This window comes from Myxocyprinus asiaticus, chromosome 5 (assembly GCF_019703515.2).
Source record: "Myxocyprinus asiaticus isolate MX2 ecotype Aquarium Trade chromosome 5, UBuf_Myxa_2, whole genome shotgun sequence".
NCBI lineage: Eukaryota > Metazoa > Chordata > Actinopteri > Cypriniformes > Catostomidae > Myxocyprinus > Myxocyprinus asiaticus.
This window is the reverse complement of record NC_059348.1, coordinates 21,943,306-21,961,454: the sequence shown is the minus strand read 5'-3', so window position 1 is coordinate 21,961,454 and position 18,149 is coordinate 21,943,306. Positions and strand designations below refer to the sequence as shown.

The following is an 18,149-nucleotide window of genomic DNA, read 5'->3' as shown; positions in this document are numbered from 1 at the left end:
GGCACATAGCCCGGTCGGAGTCTCAGGATCACGTGAGAGTAGCCCGGACCGAACTCCAGGCACGTTTTGCTGACGGAGAACGCTTGCAGGTCTCCTACCCTCTTGATGGAAGTGAGCACAGTCAGGGGGGCAGTCTTCAAGGAGATTGCCTTAAGCTCAGCTGACTGCAAAGGCTAAAAGGGGGCTCTCTGTAGACCCTGAAGAACTACAGAGAGGTCCCATGAGGGAACGAGGCGTGGTCTGGAGGGATTCAGCCTCCTGGCGCCTCTCAGGAACCTGATCATCAGGTCGTGCTTCCCTAAGGACTTACCGTCGACTGCGTCATGGTGTGCTGCTATGGCGGCAACGTACACCTTCAAGGTGGAAGGGGACAGCCGCCCTTCAGGCGGTTGATGTGCCATTGCAGTCGCATTGGTGGCTGCGTGCCCATTGCAAACAGCACCCCAGCCCGTTTTGGAGGCGTCCATCATGACCACGACGTGTCTGGAGACCAGTTCTAGGGAAACACCTGCCCGTAGAAACGAGAGGTCGGTCCAAGGGCTGAAAAGACGGTGACAGACCGGCTTGATGACCACGCGATGTGTCCCGCGGTGCCATGCCCATCTGGAGTCTGAAGCCAGTGCTGAAGCGGTCTCATATGCATCAACCCGAGCGGGGTGGCCACCACTGAGGATGCCATATGCCCCAGGAGCCTCTGAAAGAGTTTCAGTGGAACCGCTGTTTTCTGTTTGAACACCTTCAAACAGGCCAGCACCGACTGTGTGCACTCGTTCGTGAGGCGCGCTGTCAAAGAGACTGAATCCAACTCCAAACTGAGGAAAGAGATGCTCTGAACCGGGAGGAGCTTGCTCTTTTCCCAGTTGACCCGAAGCCCTAGTCGGCTGAGGTGTGAGAGCGCCAAGTCCCTGTGTGCACACAACATGTCCCGAGAGTGAGCTAGGATTAGCCAATCGTCGAGATAGTTGAGAACGTGAATGCCCACTTCCCTTAATGGGGCAAGGGCTGCCTCTGCGACTTTCGTGAAGACGCGAGGAGACAAGGACAGGCCAAAAGGGAGGACCTTGTACTGATACGCCTGACCCTCGAATGCAAACCGCAGGAAGGGTCTGTGTCGAGGTAGAATCGAGACGTGGAAGTACGCGTCCTTCAGGTCTACCACCACGAACCAATCTTGATGCCGGACGCTCGCCAGAATGCGTTTTTGCGTCAGCATCTTGAACGGAAGTCTGTGTAAAGCCCGGTTCAGTACTCGCAGGTCCAAGATTGGCCGCAACCCACCGCCTTTTTTCGGTACGATGAAGTAGGGGCTGTAAAACCCCTTCATCTCGGCCAGAGGGACAGGTTCTATCGCACCCTTCCGTAGGAGGGTAGCGATCTCCGCGCGCAAAGTACCAGCGTTTTTGTCCTTCACCAAGGTGAAGTGGATACCGCTGAACCTGGGCAGACGCCTGGCGAACTGAATCGCGTAGCCGAGTCGGACGGTCCGGGCCAGCCATCGCGGCGGATTGGAAAGCGCAAGCCACGCGTCCAAGTTCCGTGAAAGGGGGACCAAAGGGACAACGTCGACGGACGTACCGGCAGGTGGGGCCTCGCGGCGGGGCGGAGCTCGAGGTGCCTTACCATGTCGTGGCCGTGCTGAGTCTAGGGACATCGAAGCACTTACCTGGCTCCTTGTGACCACCCCCGGAACAGCCTGGGACGGAGGAGGAAGAGGCCTGTCCTCGTGACCCGTGGAGACTGTCACATCGGGGGCGGATTTGTGCCACAGCTGGGTGCTCAGGGGCGGGAGACCCTAGCGTGATAGAGTGGTGGATGGTGGTCGTGATGACGACCGTGCACACCGGATACGTGACCCAGGGAACAAGGAAACCGCTCTTTCTGAACTCTTGAGTACTGCAGCCACATGGGCATGCAGCGCAATTAAATGCAAAGGTAACAAAAATATTCTCCTCCCGGCCTTCGACCGGGGGATGGAGAGGTCTAACCAGATGACACCTACTTAGAAATCCTCTTAGACCAGTTAAGACCAGCATAGAGTTTAGGCTGGTTTAAGATATTGTTTTCAGTAGGAATAAGTCAGCAAACATCTCACAGGGGAATTGTTTCAGGTAAAGCTTTCAGAAGAACCTCTATGTCGTCACATTTTCTCACCACTGTAACGGTATGATGCATCAGGTGTGATTCTCTGGGGTGTACTCACCACTTTACGTGTGTTCTTCTTATTTTCTCTTTCAGGAATGAGAGAACACCCTCCCATCTCTGTCTGTGACCTTGCAGACCACATTGAGCGACTCAAGGCCAACGACGCCCTCCGCTTTTCCCAGGAATATGAGGTAGGACAAAAGTTCAACTATGACCAGACTTGTGAAAATATTGTAGTTGTACTGTTTACCGACTAAAATGTCTGGATTAATTGCAATAGAAGTAGACCACTGCAGTTACAGTTTTACTCCCTTATGTGTTAGACCTGCCTAAGATGGTTTGCTAGTTGGCCATCAAGTTGGTCAGGCTGATGGTTTGATGGTTTTAGAGGGTTTGTGGGGCACTTGTCAACTGGTCAGGCTGCTAAACACTAGCTTGGCCAGGCTGGGAAATCAGCTAAACTAGCTTAAATGACCCGAGATCAGCAAACCTCCTTAGACTGATTTTTATTTATTTATTTTTCACTAGGAAACTTTTACACTTTTTTGTTTATGTCTAGGTTTCCAGTGTTTGGTCTGATGTTGCATTTTTAGTTATAATTTTCTGTGTTTTTTTGGGTGTTTTTTTTTTTTTTTTAGTTTGTTGTGTCTTGTCTGTCTTTAATACAATTTGCTCTTGAATTCACTGTGGCCTCTGTAGTGTTATCTAATATCGATTCTCTTGCCATCAACAGTTAAGAACGCCCGCATTCAGTGTTATGACAGCTGTTCACACTTGTGTCTTTCTGATTAACAGATGTTCATTTTCCAGTGATTTGTGTTGGTAATGTCTCTCTAGAAATCTTTAATATACACATAGGCCTTGTCATTTCTTCCTGATGTTGAGAAGGAAGACTATTAAACGTTTCACTAAGAGCGATATTTAGCATGCCTGTCAGCCATTTCCCTAAAGGTGTGGAATTTTTCAAAGATCAAACTGTGTTGGCCTAAAATGTTCTTCTCTGGAGTACAGTCACTGTTGAGGGTTTTGATGAATGTTAAACGTTTGTCAAAAGATTCCATTGCATGCGCATATATAAAAATAGAGCAAACAGAATTTCTACAGTGAAGAAGATATTGATTAGCCAAGATCACATACATACGTATCTCTTCTTCATTTATTCTTTTGCCCGTATTTTTCTTTCTCTGCTCTATTAATTTTTTCCTCCACAGTCGTATTTATAGTAAAGCTGCAATTAAAACTTCACTCCAACCAACCAAACCCTTTTTTCTGTAATTGCACATGTGCTTGTGGAAAGGATATAAAGAAGACAAGACTTATAGAACTTCTTTTAATCCTTCCTCTTTAAAGACATTTAGTGACATTTTGAGGGAAGGATCTATCCGATCAAGCAGCCATATGTGACAAATCTCTCCTCCCGCCGTTGCGGCTTTGGTTTTCACCACACAAGCCCTCTTTAGCCAGGCAACCTGCTCTTGGCATGCTGTGATGTCATCTCCTCCTGTCAAGGAAGGCCCCCTTTCAAGGGGACAGATGGTTCCGCTTGGGCCAATGGGAGAAGCACAGTCCAGCCAGCATGAGCAAAGCAGCGGGTCACTGTCACGTTTATTGACTCCATCATCTGCTCCATGCATCCGTTGCTCAGCTCCGTTGTCTAGTGTTTTACTTGGTTATATCTGCCAAAGATTTTCGCCACTTCCCTCTGCCTTGGAATCAGAGAACAAGGAATGTCAACAAAATGAACAAGACCCATAAGAGTTCTCGACACAATCATGATGCTTAGAAGACATTTAATGGTTTGATGACAGCCGTTTTCTTTCTTAGTTGATATATTTTCAAATGAAACAGGAAGTTGGGGCAGGACATATTGGAAGGCTTGCCCTTTTTTTAAATAGCCTATTGCTGATAGTTTACGTCAAAGGCAAGCAAAAACACATTTAAAAGCTTTATGGTAACTGACACACCTACAAACCACGATGTGCCACTTGATATTGCTAGATGAAGGCAAGTGATGATTTAATTTAAAGGGGAGGTGACTTTCTTATTCTACATTGGACAAAAATTTGTGTAGTGCCAGATGACTCATCAATATTTGTGGTCCATTTTCCTGGAAAAGAAAGACTGTAAACTTTAAATGTGAATGAATGTGAATGTCCATAGATTAAAATAATTAATGATGATTAATTTTGTGATTCCAGAAGTTTTAAAAACTGTATGTTCTTCAGTAAAAACAACAGTTATTTAAGGGAGTTGTTGAATTCTAATAAGAAATACTTAGTGTAATATCAGTTTACATGTTGTACATCTTGATTTCTAGAGCTTTTAGCGATTTTTAAGGGTTGTTTTCAACCTATTTTAGATTTATTACAACAAGTTAGATTACTATATTATAGCTTATTAATTTATTTTAAATAATTCTAAGTAATCTTGAGGCTCCCTAGTGGCCTCAGAAGTCCCATTTTAATTTCGTGGAATCTTTAAAGTAATACTGTGATCACGCCATAGATGTGATCTTTAAATAGATGTAACATATTTGTGGCCTCTTTATTACTACCTGTTTATTTATAGATTAAGTTACACTAATAGTGAGCTTTTTTGAATGATGTGTATTTTATGCTCCTGAACCAGATATGGAAATCTCCTTGAGTGTTTGTTGTCCCATGAAATTCTTCCTTGCATCTTAAAGCCCTCTGTAGAGCATTGCTAAGCTCGACTGGTGACAAGAGCAATAGCTAACATGCCCATCAGCCACTGATTCTCGCCAGTAACAAGCCAATGTTTGTCAACCCGCAAGAGCTGAAGCTTTTTATAGGAGCCGGTGCTCACCTCCCACTGTTATCATTATCCACATCTCTCAAACTTGTCAGCCCATGTAGTGACAGCTTATATTCGCTTGCCTTGTTTGCCAAGTGCTGCCAGTCAGCATACCAGCTGTCTCGATTGCGCATTACCTGAACTTATGTGCAAAAGCTTATGGCGAGTTAAATGTTCCTCCAAAATGCTTGCTGATATACTGGTAAAGCAACACTTAGCACAACAGATACTTCAATATGGCAGTTTATGCTTATATAGCTGAGGATTTGCTGTTTACTTTTGAGCACTTTTTCTTGTGTGGAGTTATTTATAGGGTTCCCATGTATATAGAAAATCTGTAAATGTCAGGGAATTTAAAAAATTTGGTTTCTAGGCCTGGAAATGTCATAAAAAATTATAAAAGCTGATAAAGTCATAAAAATGTACATTTTGCATTTTGCAGACACCATTCCATTGAGTCCATTCAGAAGCATTCTTAAACGCATCAAACAGAACAGAATGCAGGTGTCTCGAGACATGTTTTTTTTTTATTTGAAGTTCTTTTTAACTTGACATGGCATTCATAAAATGCGGCACTCCTGTGCAAAACACTGAAAAAACAGCGAGACGTGGTGCATCGGTCAGAGACGTCCGTCTAGTGCATGTTTACATAGAAAAACAAAAAATAGCGCAAGTGGACACAAGAACATCTCTATAAATGTTTTTTATCATTAACCTGTAATCTCTGGACAGTCATGGAATACTTTGGTCAAAAAGTGTGGGACCTTTATGCCAGTTTACAGAAGCCCATAAAAGCTAAATCTCTATTTGGAAAGAGATGTTTGTTGTAAAAAAAAAACAAAAAAAACAAGCAGCACAAACACATTTAAAAGGATCCAAGGAAGCTGGTGTTACCCCAGATCAGGTTAAAGGTATGGAGGTTGATGGACACTGAGTCAACCAGAGTCTTGTCCACAACAGGCAGATCAATGCTGAATAACAAGAGACACTGTGACATTATTGAACAGGCTGCTGCATATTGCAGCTGATCGATGCTCAGATACGTCCTGGTGTCATTTGAGCGTGGAGCCTTGTGACTTGAGAAAGAGAGGGAGAGACTGTCAACCCACCTCTAGCCCCATGAGTAATCCTCTGAAGTCAAAATGAGAAATCCAGTACCCAACTCAATGCAAATCCATGCAATGCAAAGTGCATCTTTCACTTCTTCCTGAAATAGGAATGCACAACCTTGCAGAAGAATGCAAAATAAAAAATAAAAAAGACCCCATGAAATTGTTTGCTGGGCACCATGCTCTTTCCTGTGTTGATGTATTTCCTGTTGAAACAAGAAGTTTGGACGAGACATATCGATAGGCTTGTCCCTTTTTTTAAATAGCTAATCACCCTTTGTTTATGGCAAATATTGACCATTCATGTCTACATTTGGACAGTCCAGTACAGTCACAATTTATTTGCTTTAAACTGAAAATCATCAACCTACCCTATTATCACTCCCAACTCCAAACATATTATGTTTTTTACCCACTCAATTTGTATTAAACGTTAAGCAGATCTACAGATTTAAAATGTACACTCTTCCGACAAAACAAATCCAAAATTTGGATGACTCATCTTGCACTGCACTAATTTTTGTCCAATAAAATGCTCTTTAGAATGAAAATGTCCCTCCCTCTAAATTATAGCATGTGGATGACCTCAAAGCTAATAGACATGGACTAAAAGCCACAAAACTCCAATTTTGATTTTGATCTTAAATGGTGATAATGTGAGTATGGCATTCAAACATGTGGTAACATATGACTTTTTCCCCACACAATTATTATAAAAATGTTAAAGACACAACAAAGATACAAAGATACTTTTCCATGCAACAAAAAATGCATGGTGATTTGAACTCAGATTCTCTTGATCGCTAATTGAAAACTCTACCACTAGACTATTTTTTTTTCTTTGGTCATGCAATATTTTGCCTCAAAAAAGTAGGTACATGACACCTCTGCATGAATAACCTCAGTTATGCACATAGTGAGTCACTGGAACTATTACCAGAGCCACCTGCAGCGATCATGTTTGAATTATGGTGTCAAAGAACACTAAACTATCTGTTGGTTGGTTCTGATAACATATCAGAAGATGAACTTGTGCGCTTATTGCACAGATGATCACTAGTAACGGATAAAAACTGAAATATACCCCCAAAGGGGTCCAAATTACCACTCTTGAGCTTTGCCAGTCCATCAGTTCTAACATCCCTGGGTGGCAAAGTCATCTCTGGTTCTTATGGGTCTCCATTCAAAACCTCAGGTTGCTATAGAAACAAAGCCTCTCCTGCTGAAGGGAAGCTAGTTCAAATTTACCCCTGCGGCATTCTGTGGTATCAAGCTTGCCTCAATAGACTGAACAAAGTGCAAGGTGCCTCAATAAACTGAACATATTTTTCTCTGTCTTTCTCGTTCCCTTTCTTTGTCCTCTCCTCTTTTCCACTGCAGTCCATAGATCCAGGCCAGCAGTTCACATGGGAACATTCCAACTTGGAGGTCAACAAGCCAAAGAACCGTTATGCCAATGTTATTGCTTACGACCATTCAAGGGTCGTTCTTACCCCTGTGGACGGTAAGCGTCGAACTCATTTTCAGAAATCTTGACATTTAGCATTTCATTATGCTGACAGTTGTGTGTGTATGTTTAAGGATACATGCAATTACCACAGATGTAGAGGCATATGTTTTTTGGGTTCAAGTGGGTCACCAGTGAGCTCTTCTATATTTGTCCACTGTCTCTGCAGGTGTTCCAGGTAGTGACTACATCAATTCTAACTACATTGACGGCTACCGTAAGCAAAATGCCTACATTGCCACGCAGGGTCCTCTGCCTGAGACCCTGAGTGACTTCTGGAGGATGGTTTGGGAACAGAGAGCCAGTACTATTGTCATGATGACAAGACTGGAAGAGAAGTCCAGGGTGAGTAACAGGGACTTACAAACAGTCTGAAATATGGGGAGAAGAATATCAAGCTTATCAGCTTTGCTCTCGACTGTTAATTACGTCAAGTAGCATTTATCCAGTCGTGGGTAAAACAAAAATTCTAATTGATTTACTGTCTGGCTGCGTTAAATGAGGACTTGAAAAGGATAGTTCATCCCAAAGTGAAAATTCTGTCATCATTTACTTATCGTTATGTAATTTCAAACCCATTTTAATTTCTTTCTACTGTGAAATGGTACCGTTCACTTTCATAGAATCTTTGTCCATACAATGAAAGTAAATTGTGACTGGGGGTAACATTTTGCCTAACATCTTTTGTGTTTTACTTAAAAAAAAAAAAAAAAAAACTCATACAGGTTTTGAACAACATGAGGATGAGTAAATGATGAGAGAATTATCATTTTTGGGTAAATTATCCCTTTAAAGTTGTCATTTTACACAGCCGGCCACAATTATTATTATTATTATTATTATTTTCTTGCACTTTAGCCCAGCAATAGCAAACTTTTAAAATAAAATAATTAATACTCGCTGAGCTACCCAGGCCCCCCCTCTTTTGTAATTGTAAACGAGTGTAAATGTCAGCATAATGTCAAAAGGATTGAAATCTGTCAGACAAAACATGAGCTCCTCATTGGTGTCATTCAAGTAAATATTTAGTTTATATGTAGGGTTACGTTTCATTAGGGTTAGGTTTAATGGTGCAATGCTCAAATATTTAGTAGGGTGTAAATTGTAACTTAGTGCCTATATATGCTATAACTTATGTCTAAGTTGTAACTTACGCATGACTTGTCCAACCAGTGCAACCCCAATTCAGACTGTTAATGCAAGTGACCAATCACTTAGAAAACGAATTGCTCAACTCCCCAACAAACACCTTTAGCATGCTTAGCAAGCACCACTAAAAATAAGTTTGAATATTAAGTATTTGTACTTTAAGGGGACTTGCAGCATTCACTTCTGTGCTCTAGTTTTTGACTGTTTTTCACTCCTCTCCTCTAAAACAGGTCAAGTGTGACCAGTATTGGCCCATTCGTGGCACGGAGACTTACGGAATGATCCAAGTCACCATGCTTGATGCTGTCGAGTTGGCAACTTACAGTGTGCGCACCTTTGCCCTTTACAAGGTACTAAAGTTTCTTGCCTTTCCTTCTCTTTATAGTAAGTTTATACTTTTGCAGACCACTTATCTTCCTTTCTCCCAATTTGTTCGAGCAGAATGGCTCTAGTGAAAAACGCGAGATCAGGCAGTTCCAGTTCATGGCCTGGCCGGACCACGGAGTGCCTGAATACCCCACCCCCATCCTAGCCTTCCTGCGCAGGGTCAAAGCCTGCAACCCTCCTGATGCTGGACCCATGGTAGTGCACTGCAGGTGAGGGCTAGTTCCCAGTCTTTCATTTCCTGTTGGCCTTTTCACTTTGTTTGGCTCTTATAAAACTCTGTTGCAAAGTGAGCAGTTGTAGGTTTGCTCTGTGGAACTTCAGATGTCAGAAATAATTTTGAATTGAATTTATCACCTTTGTGCTTTACTGCCTTGTTTTTGTTAGTGGTCTAACTGGTCGGGTGCAAAATGGGTTGCAGGTTTTATTTCTGGTAAGGTTGTGGACAATATAAAACTAGGTTAAATGTGAATAATGAATGCAACTAACCATATAATCATGCATATTTAAGATAGCAAAACAAATCATCAACTTTTAAAAGGGAGGAACACTTCCCATATGTTTTGTCGTGGATGTTAAAAGCTGTGTCCAATCAAACTTTACAGTACTTTGCCGCAAACGTATTTCTCACTCCGTAATACTGATCAAATGTTTGGCTCAGTGTTTGTTCCATGTGTTAGGCTGGTAAATCACACTTCTGCTGTTGTTTCTGCATTTATAAAATTTTAAATTTTCCTATTCAGCCTGTATCATGTTAATGATTTTGTATATTGTTGGACCTAAACAGTACATACATTTATTGTGTAATATTAAATACATTTTTGATTGCATTTGTATGATAAACAATTATTTATGCTATATTGCTATATTATACACTATTGTATTAGGTGGCCACTTGTCCAATGTAAAATTTGGATCCTGAAGTAAAATCAGTGTAGAACCACTGGTCTAACCGGCTTGTGTTTGGCAGTGCTGGAGTGGGCCGCACAGGATGCTTCATAGTCATTGATGCCATGCTGGAACGTATGAAGCACGAGAACACTGTAGACATATACGGCCACGTTACATGCATGAGAGCCCAGAGGAACTACATGGTGCAGACTGAGGATCAGTACATCTTCATCCATGAGGCCCTGCTGGAGGCTGCCACCTGTGGTAACACTGAGGTCCCAGCCCGAAACCTGTACACCCACATTCAGAAGCTCACCCAGCCACCGCCTGGAGAGACAGTCACAGCCATGGAGCTGGAGTTTAAGGTGACTGTACTTCACCACACCACATGTACATATACAGATGTATGATTACAGTTGGAAAAACTATTACTAAATGGTCAAAGTATACAAACGGTGACAATGTAATACTCTTTTGATAACCAAGCCACAGCCTAGCCACAATTAAAGCGTTCAAACTGCTTTTGAAATCTGAATTACATATATGAATATATAACAATGTAACAATAAGCACTAACTCCACCAGCAATTCTATCGGCTGACTTTGAAACGCTTATGACAGCCTTTACTTCACAGTGGCTGAAAATGCTGCTATTTTTTGTCTCTCATTTGCATAAAGTTGAGCTTTTTAAACTTTTGATGCTCTCACTCAAGTATGTTGCCACATATTTTAGATTGGATGGGTACTAAAGGTAGGATAAAAAATAAAATAAACAAAATCCCATATTGATCTTTGATCAACTACTAATGTGAATACTGGGGGAGACACGTCCCACTCAGTGTCTGTCAAGCCCAACAGTCTAGTTCTGTAAGTAAAAAACCCCATTAATTTTTTCCTTATGGAAATTAAGTATTAATGATGACTTGTGAATGTAGACAGTGTCAGAGAGTGAGGGGAGACAAAGGGACCCAAACGCAGAGGGAAACATCAATAAGTTTATTAACAACAACGTTTGTAAACAAGGACAGGCGCACCCGGCACCGGCTGCAGTGATGAGCAGAGTAAAAAGCTGTAGCCGCTCAGCGGGCTAAGGAATGAGTGTGTTAGTATGATGAGTGCTTGCATTGTGGAAGTCAGGAGCAATCCGAAGAGAGTCCGTTGAACCTTGTGTGTTGCGAAGCAAAGCGCAGGTGTGTTTCTCCCCCGACACGCGGGCAGAGACCATGGATACCTCCTCCAAGGGAACTGGGCGACAAAACATGCAAAGACGATGGCGAACAGTACGGTAGCCACACCTCTAGAGACAGGCAACCAACAGACACACAAGCAATCTCCAACTAAACAAGAGAGCATGGTTAACACTTGACAGCAAACAAACTGGCAAAGAAAGAGGGAAAACACAAGGAATAAGTAGGGAGTGCAAACAGTGAGAAGCAGGTGGAACGGGTGATTAATGATCAGCGCCTCCCCGTGAACGATCACGTGTTCCCATGGAAACGCTGATCACACATGCAGGCTCCACCTGTGAGACACGAGGGAGAGAGAAAAACAAACAACAGTATGAGCCGGCACAAATGCTGGAACCGTGACAGACAGACCTACCTTGAGCTCAGAGTTTGTAAATCAATGGTATTTGCTCCTGTTGAAGGTGTCAGTCTGCATTATTTCAACATAATTTTTTTAAAATTGTGTTTAATAGTGTAATTCATGGTGAAGAACTACACTGCCTGTGAATCATGAAAAGAAAGATCCAACAATCAGACAATTGTGGCAAACAAAGCTTGCCAGGAGAGCTCTGCAGCAACCACCCACTCCCATTACACTGTAAATGTGCAATTGAGTCGGTCTACTTGTATTTGTATATATCACAATATTTTGCAATAAAATTAAAATAGGTTGTTTCATGGGATTGCAGTTCATTCCCTCATTAAAAACGTTTAATACACAGTCTTGTACCTTTGTCTTTTTGTCCGATTTTCAAATAATTTTTTGGCTTAAAATCAAAGTTTGTAATGCTGTGATTCACCTCGGAGCTGATTGGTTTGGTTCATTGCTTTGAACTTTTATATAAAGAAATTCCCTATGGAAAATGAACGGGAAAAATACTTCCAGAACCAAGATAGCTGAAAAAGTGTGTGGGCACTGTTGTGCTTTTTATGGGGGTAATAGCCCTGCTCTCAACATTCGCTCTGCTCCGCTATCCCACGAGACCTCGTGCAAGCATGTCGCTCAGCTCCCATAGAGAATTAATTGAAAACGCACGCACACTCTGTTCCAGTTGATACCTACAGTTACACATCAATGCAGGAAGGATTAACAGAGATCATCTCAACTGAGGCAAGACATGTCGATGGCACTATAAATTTTATAGAAAATGCTTTACTGTGCCATCTGTTAATATTCCCACTGGGATATAACTGAGCATATAACTATGAAGCTCTTCTCAAAGTGGACACTAGATGTAGAAACAGCTTCTGGCTCAGAGATGTGGGCACCCTGTACTGGCACTACGCGCTCTCTGCTGCTGTCCATCTGTGCTTACTCTTCAACACTGCCAGTCCCGCTCCCGCATTCCCAGTCAGCCTGTTACACCCACAACCCCCTGCACTGCTGCAGAGCTCCAGCCTATCATCTGCTCACCTTCAATTAACAATCACAGCACAACACCACACAACAAACAGCCTTTTAGCCCTGCTCTATGGGGCAGAGTTCTCCCACATTTACAAATGATTTTTTAAACTGCCTGGCACTGTTATGTTTCTTGTTTACTATCAAGCCTTCTGAACCAAGCTTTGCTTCCACAGAGGCTCGCCAACTCCAAAGCCCACACCTCGCGATTCATCAGCGCTAACCTGCCCTGCAACAAGTTCAAGAACCGGCTGGTCAATATCATGCCCTTTGAATCCACACGGGTGTGCCTGCAGCCAATCAGAGGAGTGGAGGGTTCAGACTACATCAATGCCAGCTGCATCGATGGATACAGGTAGCTGCTCATGCCAAGCATTAACAAAAATACTTAACAGCAAATTTGGGTGGGTTTAGTTTAAATTTAGGAAAATCTGACAAAAACAATACATAACTGGAAAGAAAATGGAGCATATTTGAAGGATTTTTTGCATTAAGAAACAACAACTAGGCACATCCCTTAAACTACTTCAAAGAGTTCTCATCAAAAAATCCTCCACGTGCAGCAATGACAGCTTTGCAGAACCTTGGCATTCTAGCTGTAAGATTTTTCAGATACTCAGGTGACATTTCACCCCACACTTCCTGTAGCACTTGCCATAGATGTGACTGTCTTGTCGGGCACTTGTCACACACCTTACAATCTAGCTGATCCCACAAAAGCTCAATGGGGTTAAGATCCATAACACTCTTTCCCAATTATCTGTTGTCCAATGTCTGTGTTTCTTTGCCCACTCTAACCTTTACTTTTTTAATTTCTGTTTCAAAAGTGGCTTTTTCTTTGCAGTTCTTCCCATAAGGCCTGCACCCCTGAGTCTTCTCTTTACTGTTGTACATGAAACTGGTTTTGAGTGGGTAGAATTCAATGAAGCTGTCAGCTGAGGACATGTGAGGTGTCTATTTCTCAAACTAGAGACTCTGATGTACTTATCCTCTTGGTTAGTTTACATCCGGCCTCCCACATCTCTTTCTGTCCTTGTTAGAGCCAGTTGTCCTTTGTCTTTGAAGACTGTAGTGTACACCTTTGTATGAAATCTTCAGTTTTTTTGGCAATTTCAAACATTGTATAGCCTTCATTCCTCAAAACAATGATTGACTGATGAGATTCTAGAGAAAGCTATTTCTTTTTTGCCATTTTTTTCCTAATATTGACCTAAAGACATGCCAGTCTATTGCATACTGTGGCAACTCAAAAACAAACACGAAGACAACATGAAGCTTCATTTAACAAACCAAACAGCTTTCAACTGTGTTTGATATAATGGCAAGTGATTTTCTAGTACCAAATTAGCAATTTAGCATGATTACTCAAGGATAAGGTGTTGCAGTGATGGCTGCTGGAAATGGGGCCTGTCTAGATTTGATCAAAAATTACTTTTTTCAAATAGTGATGGTGCTGTTTTTTACATCAGTAATCAGTAAACAATTTCCTTCCGAAACAGCAAAATCTGTACATTATTCCAAACTTTTGGCCGCCAATGTATATAATACAATTTGTAATATATATAATTTAATTATATTCCCTATAGTAATAATATATATAATATAATTTATAATATGTATAAATATAATTAAAAAATTTAAAGTATAAATAGAATTTAAAACATTTGTAATGTAAAATTGTTTGTGTGTGTGTGTGTGTATGTGTATATATATATATATATATATATATATATATAATTATTGTTTTTATTAATTTATTTTTTACCATTTTCATATAACCTTAATCATACTGATGTTATGTTAAATACTTACAATTTAAAGGAATGTTCTGGTTTCAGTACAAGTTAAATATACATACAACTAAACTCAACTAAAACCTCAGTAAACAGTCAAAGTAAGTTTTTAATACATATTTGAGTGATTTTGAGAACAAAGAGTTCAGTTTACCCAAATTTTAAAATAAAAAATAACTAATTCTCTCCACAAATGTCATGTCAAAAATATTCAACCCCCAAAATCAATCATTTGTGGAGCATCCTTTATCCTTGAAAACAGCAAATAAATGTTTCAGGTAAGTGTTCTCAGGCTTCGGACACCTCTCTATTAGAATTTTTACACATTTCTCCTGAGCAAAAGCTTCCAGCTCATTGACATTCTTTGGTTTCTGTGCTTCTACTGCTTCCTTGAAATCCCAACAAAGGTTTGCAATGGGATTTTACTGATGGACTGAAAGGGCCATTTAAGGACATTCCACGACCTATCCCTAAACCAGATTTTGGACAACTTGGATGTATCCTTGGTGTTATTGTCTTGCTGGAAAGACCAGTGATCACCGAGCTTCAATTTACACACTGAAGGCATCACATTTTTCATGCCAAAATGGCCTGATACCTGAAAGAATCCATGGTGTCAGTCACATAGTCAGGATAGCCATTTCCTGCAGCCGCAAATCACCCCCATAACAGGACTGACCCATCTCCATGCTTGATTGTGGGGATGGTGTCATTCTTGTCATCACCTTGTCATCTTACTCCAGACATACTGCTGACCCATGGGTCTAAAACTCATTTTCAGTTTAGTGTCATACGTCTATAAAACCTTCTTCCAGGACTCCACAGGTCTTTCCTAATTACTTCTTGAATATTCAAGTCAACATTTCCCTTGGTGAAGTTTTGCTTTCTTCCACACCCCAAGAAGGTTGCTGTTGTACCATATTTAAAAAAATGTATGAATGGTGCTGCCAACTTTGTCTATTGGAAATTGAAGTGCCTTTGAAATGTACTTTTAGCCATGATCTTTCTTGTGTAATGAAATAATCTCCTCTATTAGCTTTTGAGACAGCTTATTTTTAATTTCATTTTTTGCACAGAAATATATTTTTGCTTACAACGCTAAACTTACATTTTAAAACTTAAATAAGTGCCATTGCAGATTGATGACTTACTTTTGTTTTAAAACAATTACTTGTGTAGCTTTACATATTTAAGAAACAACTACATGCAATAGGGGTTGAATAATTATGACATTTTTAAAAAATCCTGCTATTTACAAATATTAGGTTATATATTCACACTATGACTTTGAATGTGTCACTCAACTGATATAGATGTAAAGTTTAAAAATTCTGGGTCATCAGAAAAGCTTACCTTTGTAAATCCTTACTGTCTTGGGGGGGGTTGAATAATTTCGATTGCAACTGTATATATATATACAGGGTTGGGGAGTAATGAAATACATGTAATGGGATTACATATTTAAAATACAAAATATAAGTAACTGTATTCCACTACAGTTACAATTTAAATCATTAGTAATTATAATACAGTTACATTCAAAAAGTATTTTGATTACTGAAGAGATTACTTTGTATTTTATTGTAATTTGTTTCATTTAATATTTAGTCCTTTCAGATGGAAAACATTTATACATATAAATGATGTGATCCAAAGTGCATTTGAACAGCGGTGAAACACTTTCTTATGATGTGTTACATTCATACGAGCAGACAGAGAAGTAAGTCTTAAGTTTGGAGCAGAAGAAATAGAAATACACCTTGTGTAAATTGTCAGCTTTACGCTAAGCTAAAATGCTATTTCTAGCCATTTTACATGCATGTTACCAGGCACGATCATATTTTTTATCAAGAAAATTCACGTTAGATCATAATTTCTTTTTTTCTAGTAAGACCTTTGATATTAGGGCAAAAATCATATTCTTGATGATAATTTTTGTATTGTTTTCCTGTAAAAATATCTAAAAATCCTTAAAACAAGATCAGTTAGATCTTGTTAATCTTGTTTTAGAAACAACACTGCATAAGATATTTAGGTTTTTCAGAGAATGTATTTTGAACATGTGTATTTTGTCTTACTGTACTGGCAGAGTTTTTATAGTCAAAACAAGTGAAAAAATCTACCAGTGCTGAAGAAGTAATCCAAAGTATTTAGAATACGTTACTGACCTTGAGTAATCTAACGGAATACGTTACAAATTACATTTTACAGCATGTATTCTGTAATCTGTAGTGGAATACATTTCAAAAGTAACCCTCCCAACCCTGTATATATATATATATATATATATATATATATATATCCGGAGGTGTGAACCTTCCATCAAAAACGTATCAAAATAAAAGCTTGATTCAAAATAAAAGCTTGATTCAAAATAAAAGCTTGATGCCTAAAATGGAAGCAATTGTGACAGAAACATATTACAAATGTATAGAAAAATGTTATATTTATTGTAGTAATAATTTTAAAATTATTTAAATTGTGTATTATTTAATTTTCTTTTGCATTATAGTAATGACAATTTGTTTTCGTTTTGTTTTTTGTTTGTTTTTGTCTGTTTGTTTCTTTTTTGCATGATATGGTCATGAATTTGATGGGATATGTGCTTTATTTTAATAAAAATAATGTCACAATGGATCCAGTAGAACATAGTGCAGCAACCCATCTCTAAATATAGGCAGAGGTTTTGTTATTTTTATCTGTAGGTTTGTTGACATCAAGTCCCTCTTCCTGTTATATTTACATCAGAAGCCAAGAATCATACTATGTAATCGTACATAGTGAATGAGATGATCCATATCTCTCTTTATTCCACTGCAATATTCTTCCTAAACAATGAGCAGCTGTGTAGTTTGTCTACACATTCTCAGCCTTCACATTTTCTGTTGCCTTACTGTGTCTGACAGCTGTTTATTGAATTACAAAGGGAGGCGCTCTCTATGGGCTGAATGCTTGAGAAAATCTCAGACAGAATGCAGAGAAAGAAAAGGCCAGTCGTGTTTGCCATAAAGTGGAGCATGGGCACAAAATGTCACATAGTCTATGGAGGAAATATCTGGGGGCTCGATACATCAGCCCCTTTCATTTGAATTAAAATTTATTGAGAGCTACTCTGGAGAAGCTCAACCTGTGCATATGGGTACTCGACACCATTCACAATTTTTAATGAATTAAGTATTAAACGTGCTTCTTCATTCATGTCTCCCTTGTATCGCTCCATCTCTGGACTATAGCCTCTGAGTCTGTCTGTCTGTCTGGAGACCCGTTGTTTTTCAAAAAGCACCAACTAAGCTGATTTTAAGCATCACGTTAATGCGATGAGCACAAAAACACGCCTGACCTTCTTAATAGTTTACAAAGAGCTTCACCAATCACAAGCATACGACATTACAGCTGTTTTTGTGTCTGCGTTTATAACCATATTACAGTGTGTGTTGAATTCTGTTTGATGGGAGGAAAAATGATCTCTTGCCAAAAATTGGATGATTAAGAGGTAATTCAGCTTTGTCAAAGGCAGTGCGTCCTTGACTTGTGCTTTGTGTCTGTCCTGTGTAGAGGCATGTGTGTGTATGTGGATCCTCTGGAATGAGTAGTGGTGGGGGGTCTCTCTCCTCTTTGTTCCTGCTTATCTTCCCCCTTTTCTCTTCTTCACTGCCATTTCTTTATTTGTCAGAACAAGGCCCTGAGCAGACTTTAATCTTCCAGTTCCATGTTATTGCTTGCCTGCAGCAC

At 40.2% G+C, this 18,149-nt stretch overlaps 1 protein-coding gene across 9 annotated transcripts in view; it reads left to right on the top strand.

The window, feature by feature from the left end:
* Positions 1–18,149, top strand: part of LOC127441395 (receptor-type tyrosine-protein phosphatase F-like) — a 318,186-nt gene that overhangs the window by 292,944 nt on the left and 7,093 nt on the right. For all 9 annotated transcript variants that reach the window (XM_051698771.1, XM_051698769.1, XM_051698767.1 and 6 more), the window contains 7 exons: positions 2,236–2,333; positions 7,446–7,569; positions 7,742–7,917; positions 8,952–9,071; positions 9,163–9,317; positions 10,076–10,361; positions 12,801–12,979. In XM_051698771.1, coding sequence (XP_051554731.1) covers positions 2,236–2,333; positions 7,446–7,569; positions 7,742–7,917; positions 8,952–9,071; positions 9,163–9,317; positions 10,076–10,361; positions 12,801–12,979 — 1,138 coding nt within the window. The remainder of the gene's footprint in view (positions 1–2,235; positions 2,334–7,445; positions 7,570–7,741; positions 7,918–8,951; positions 9,072–9,162; positions 9,318–10,075; positions 10,362–12,800; positions 12,980–18,149) is intronic.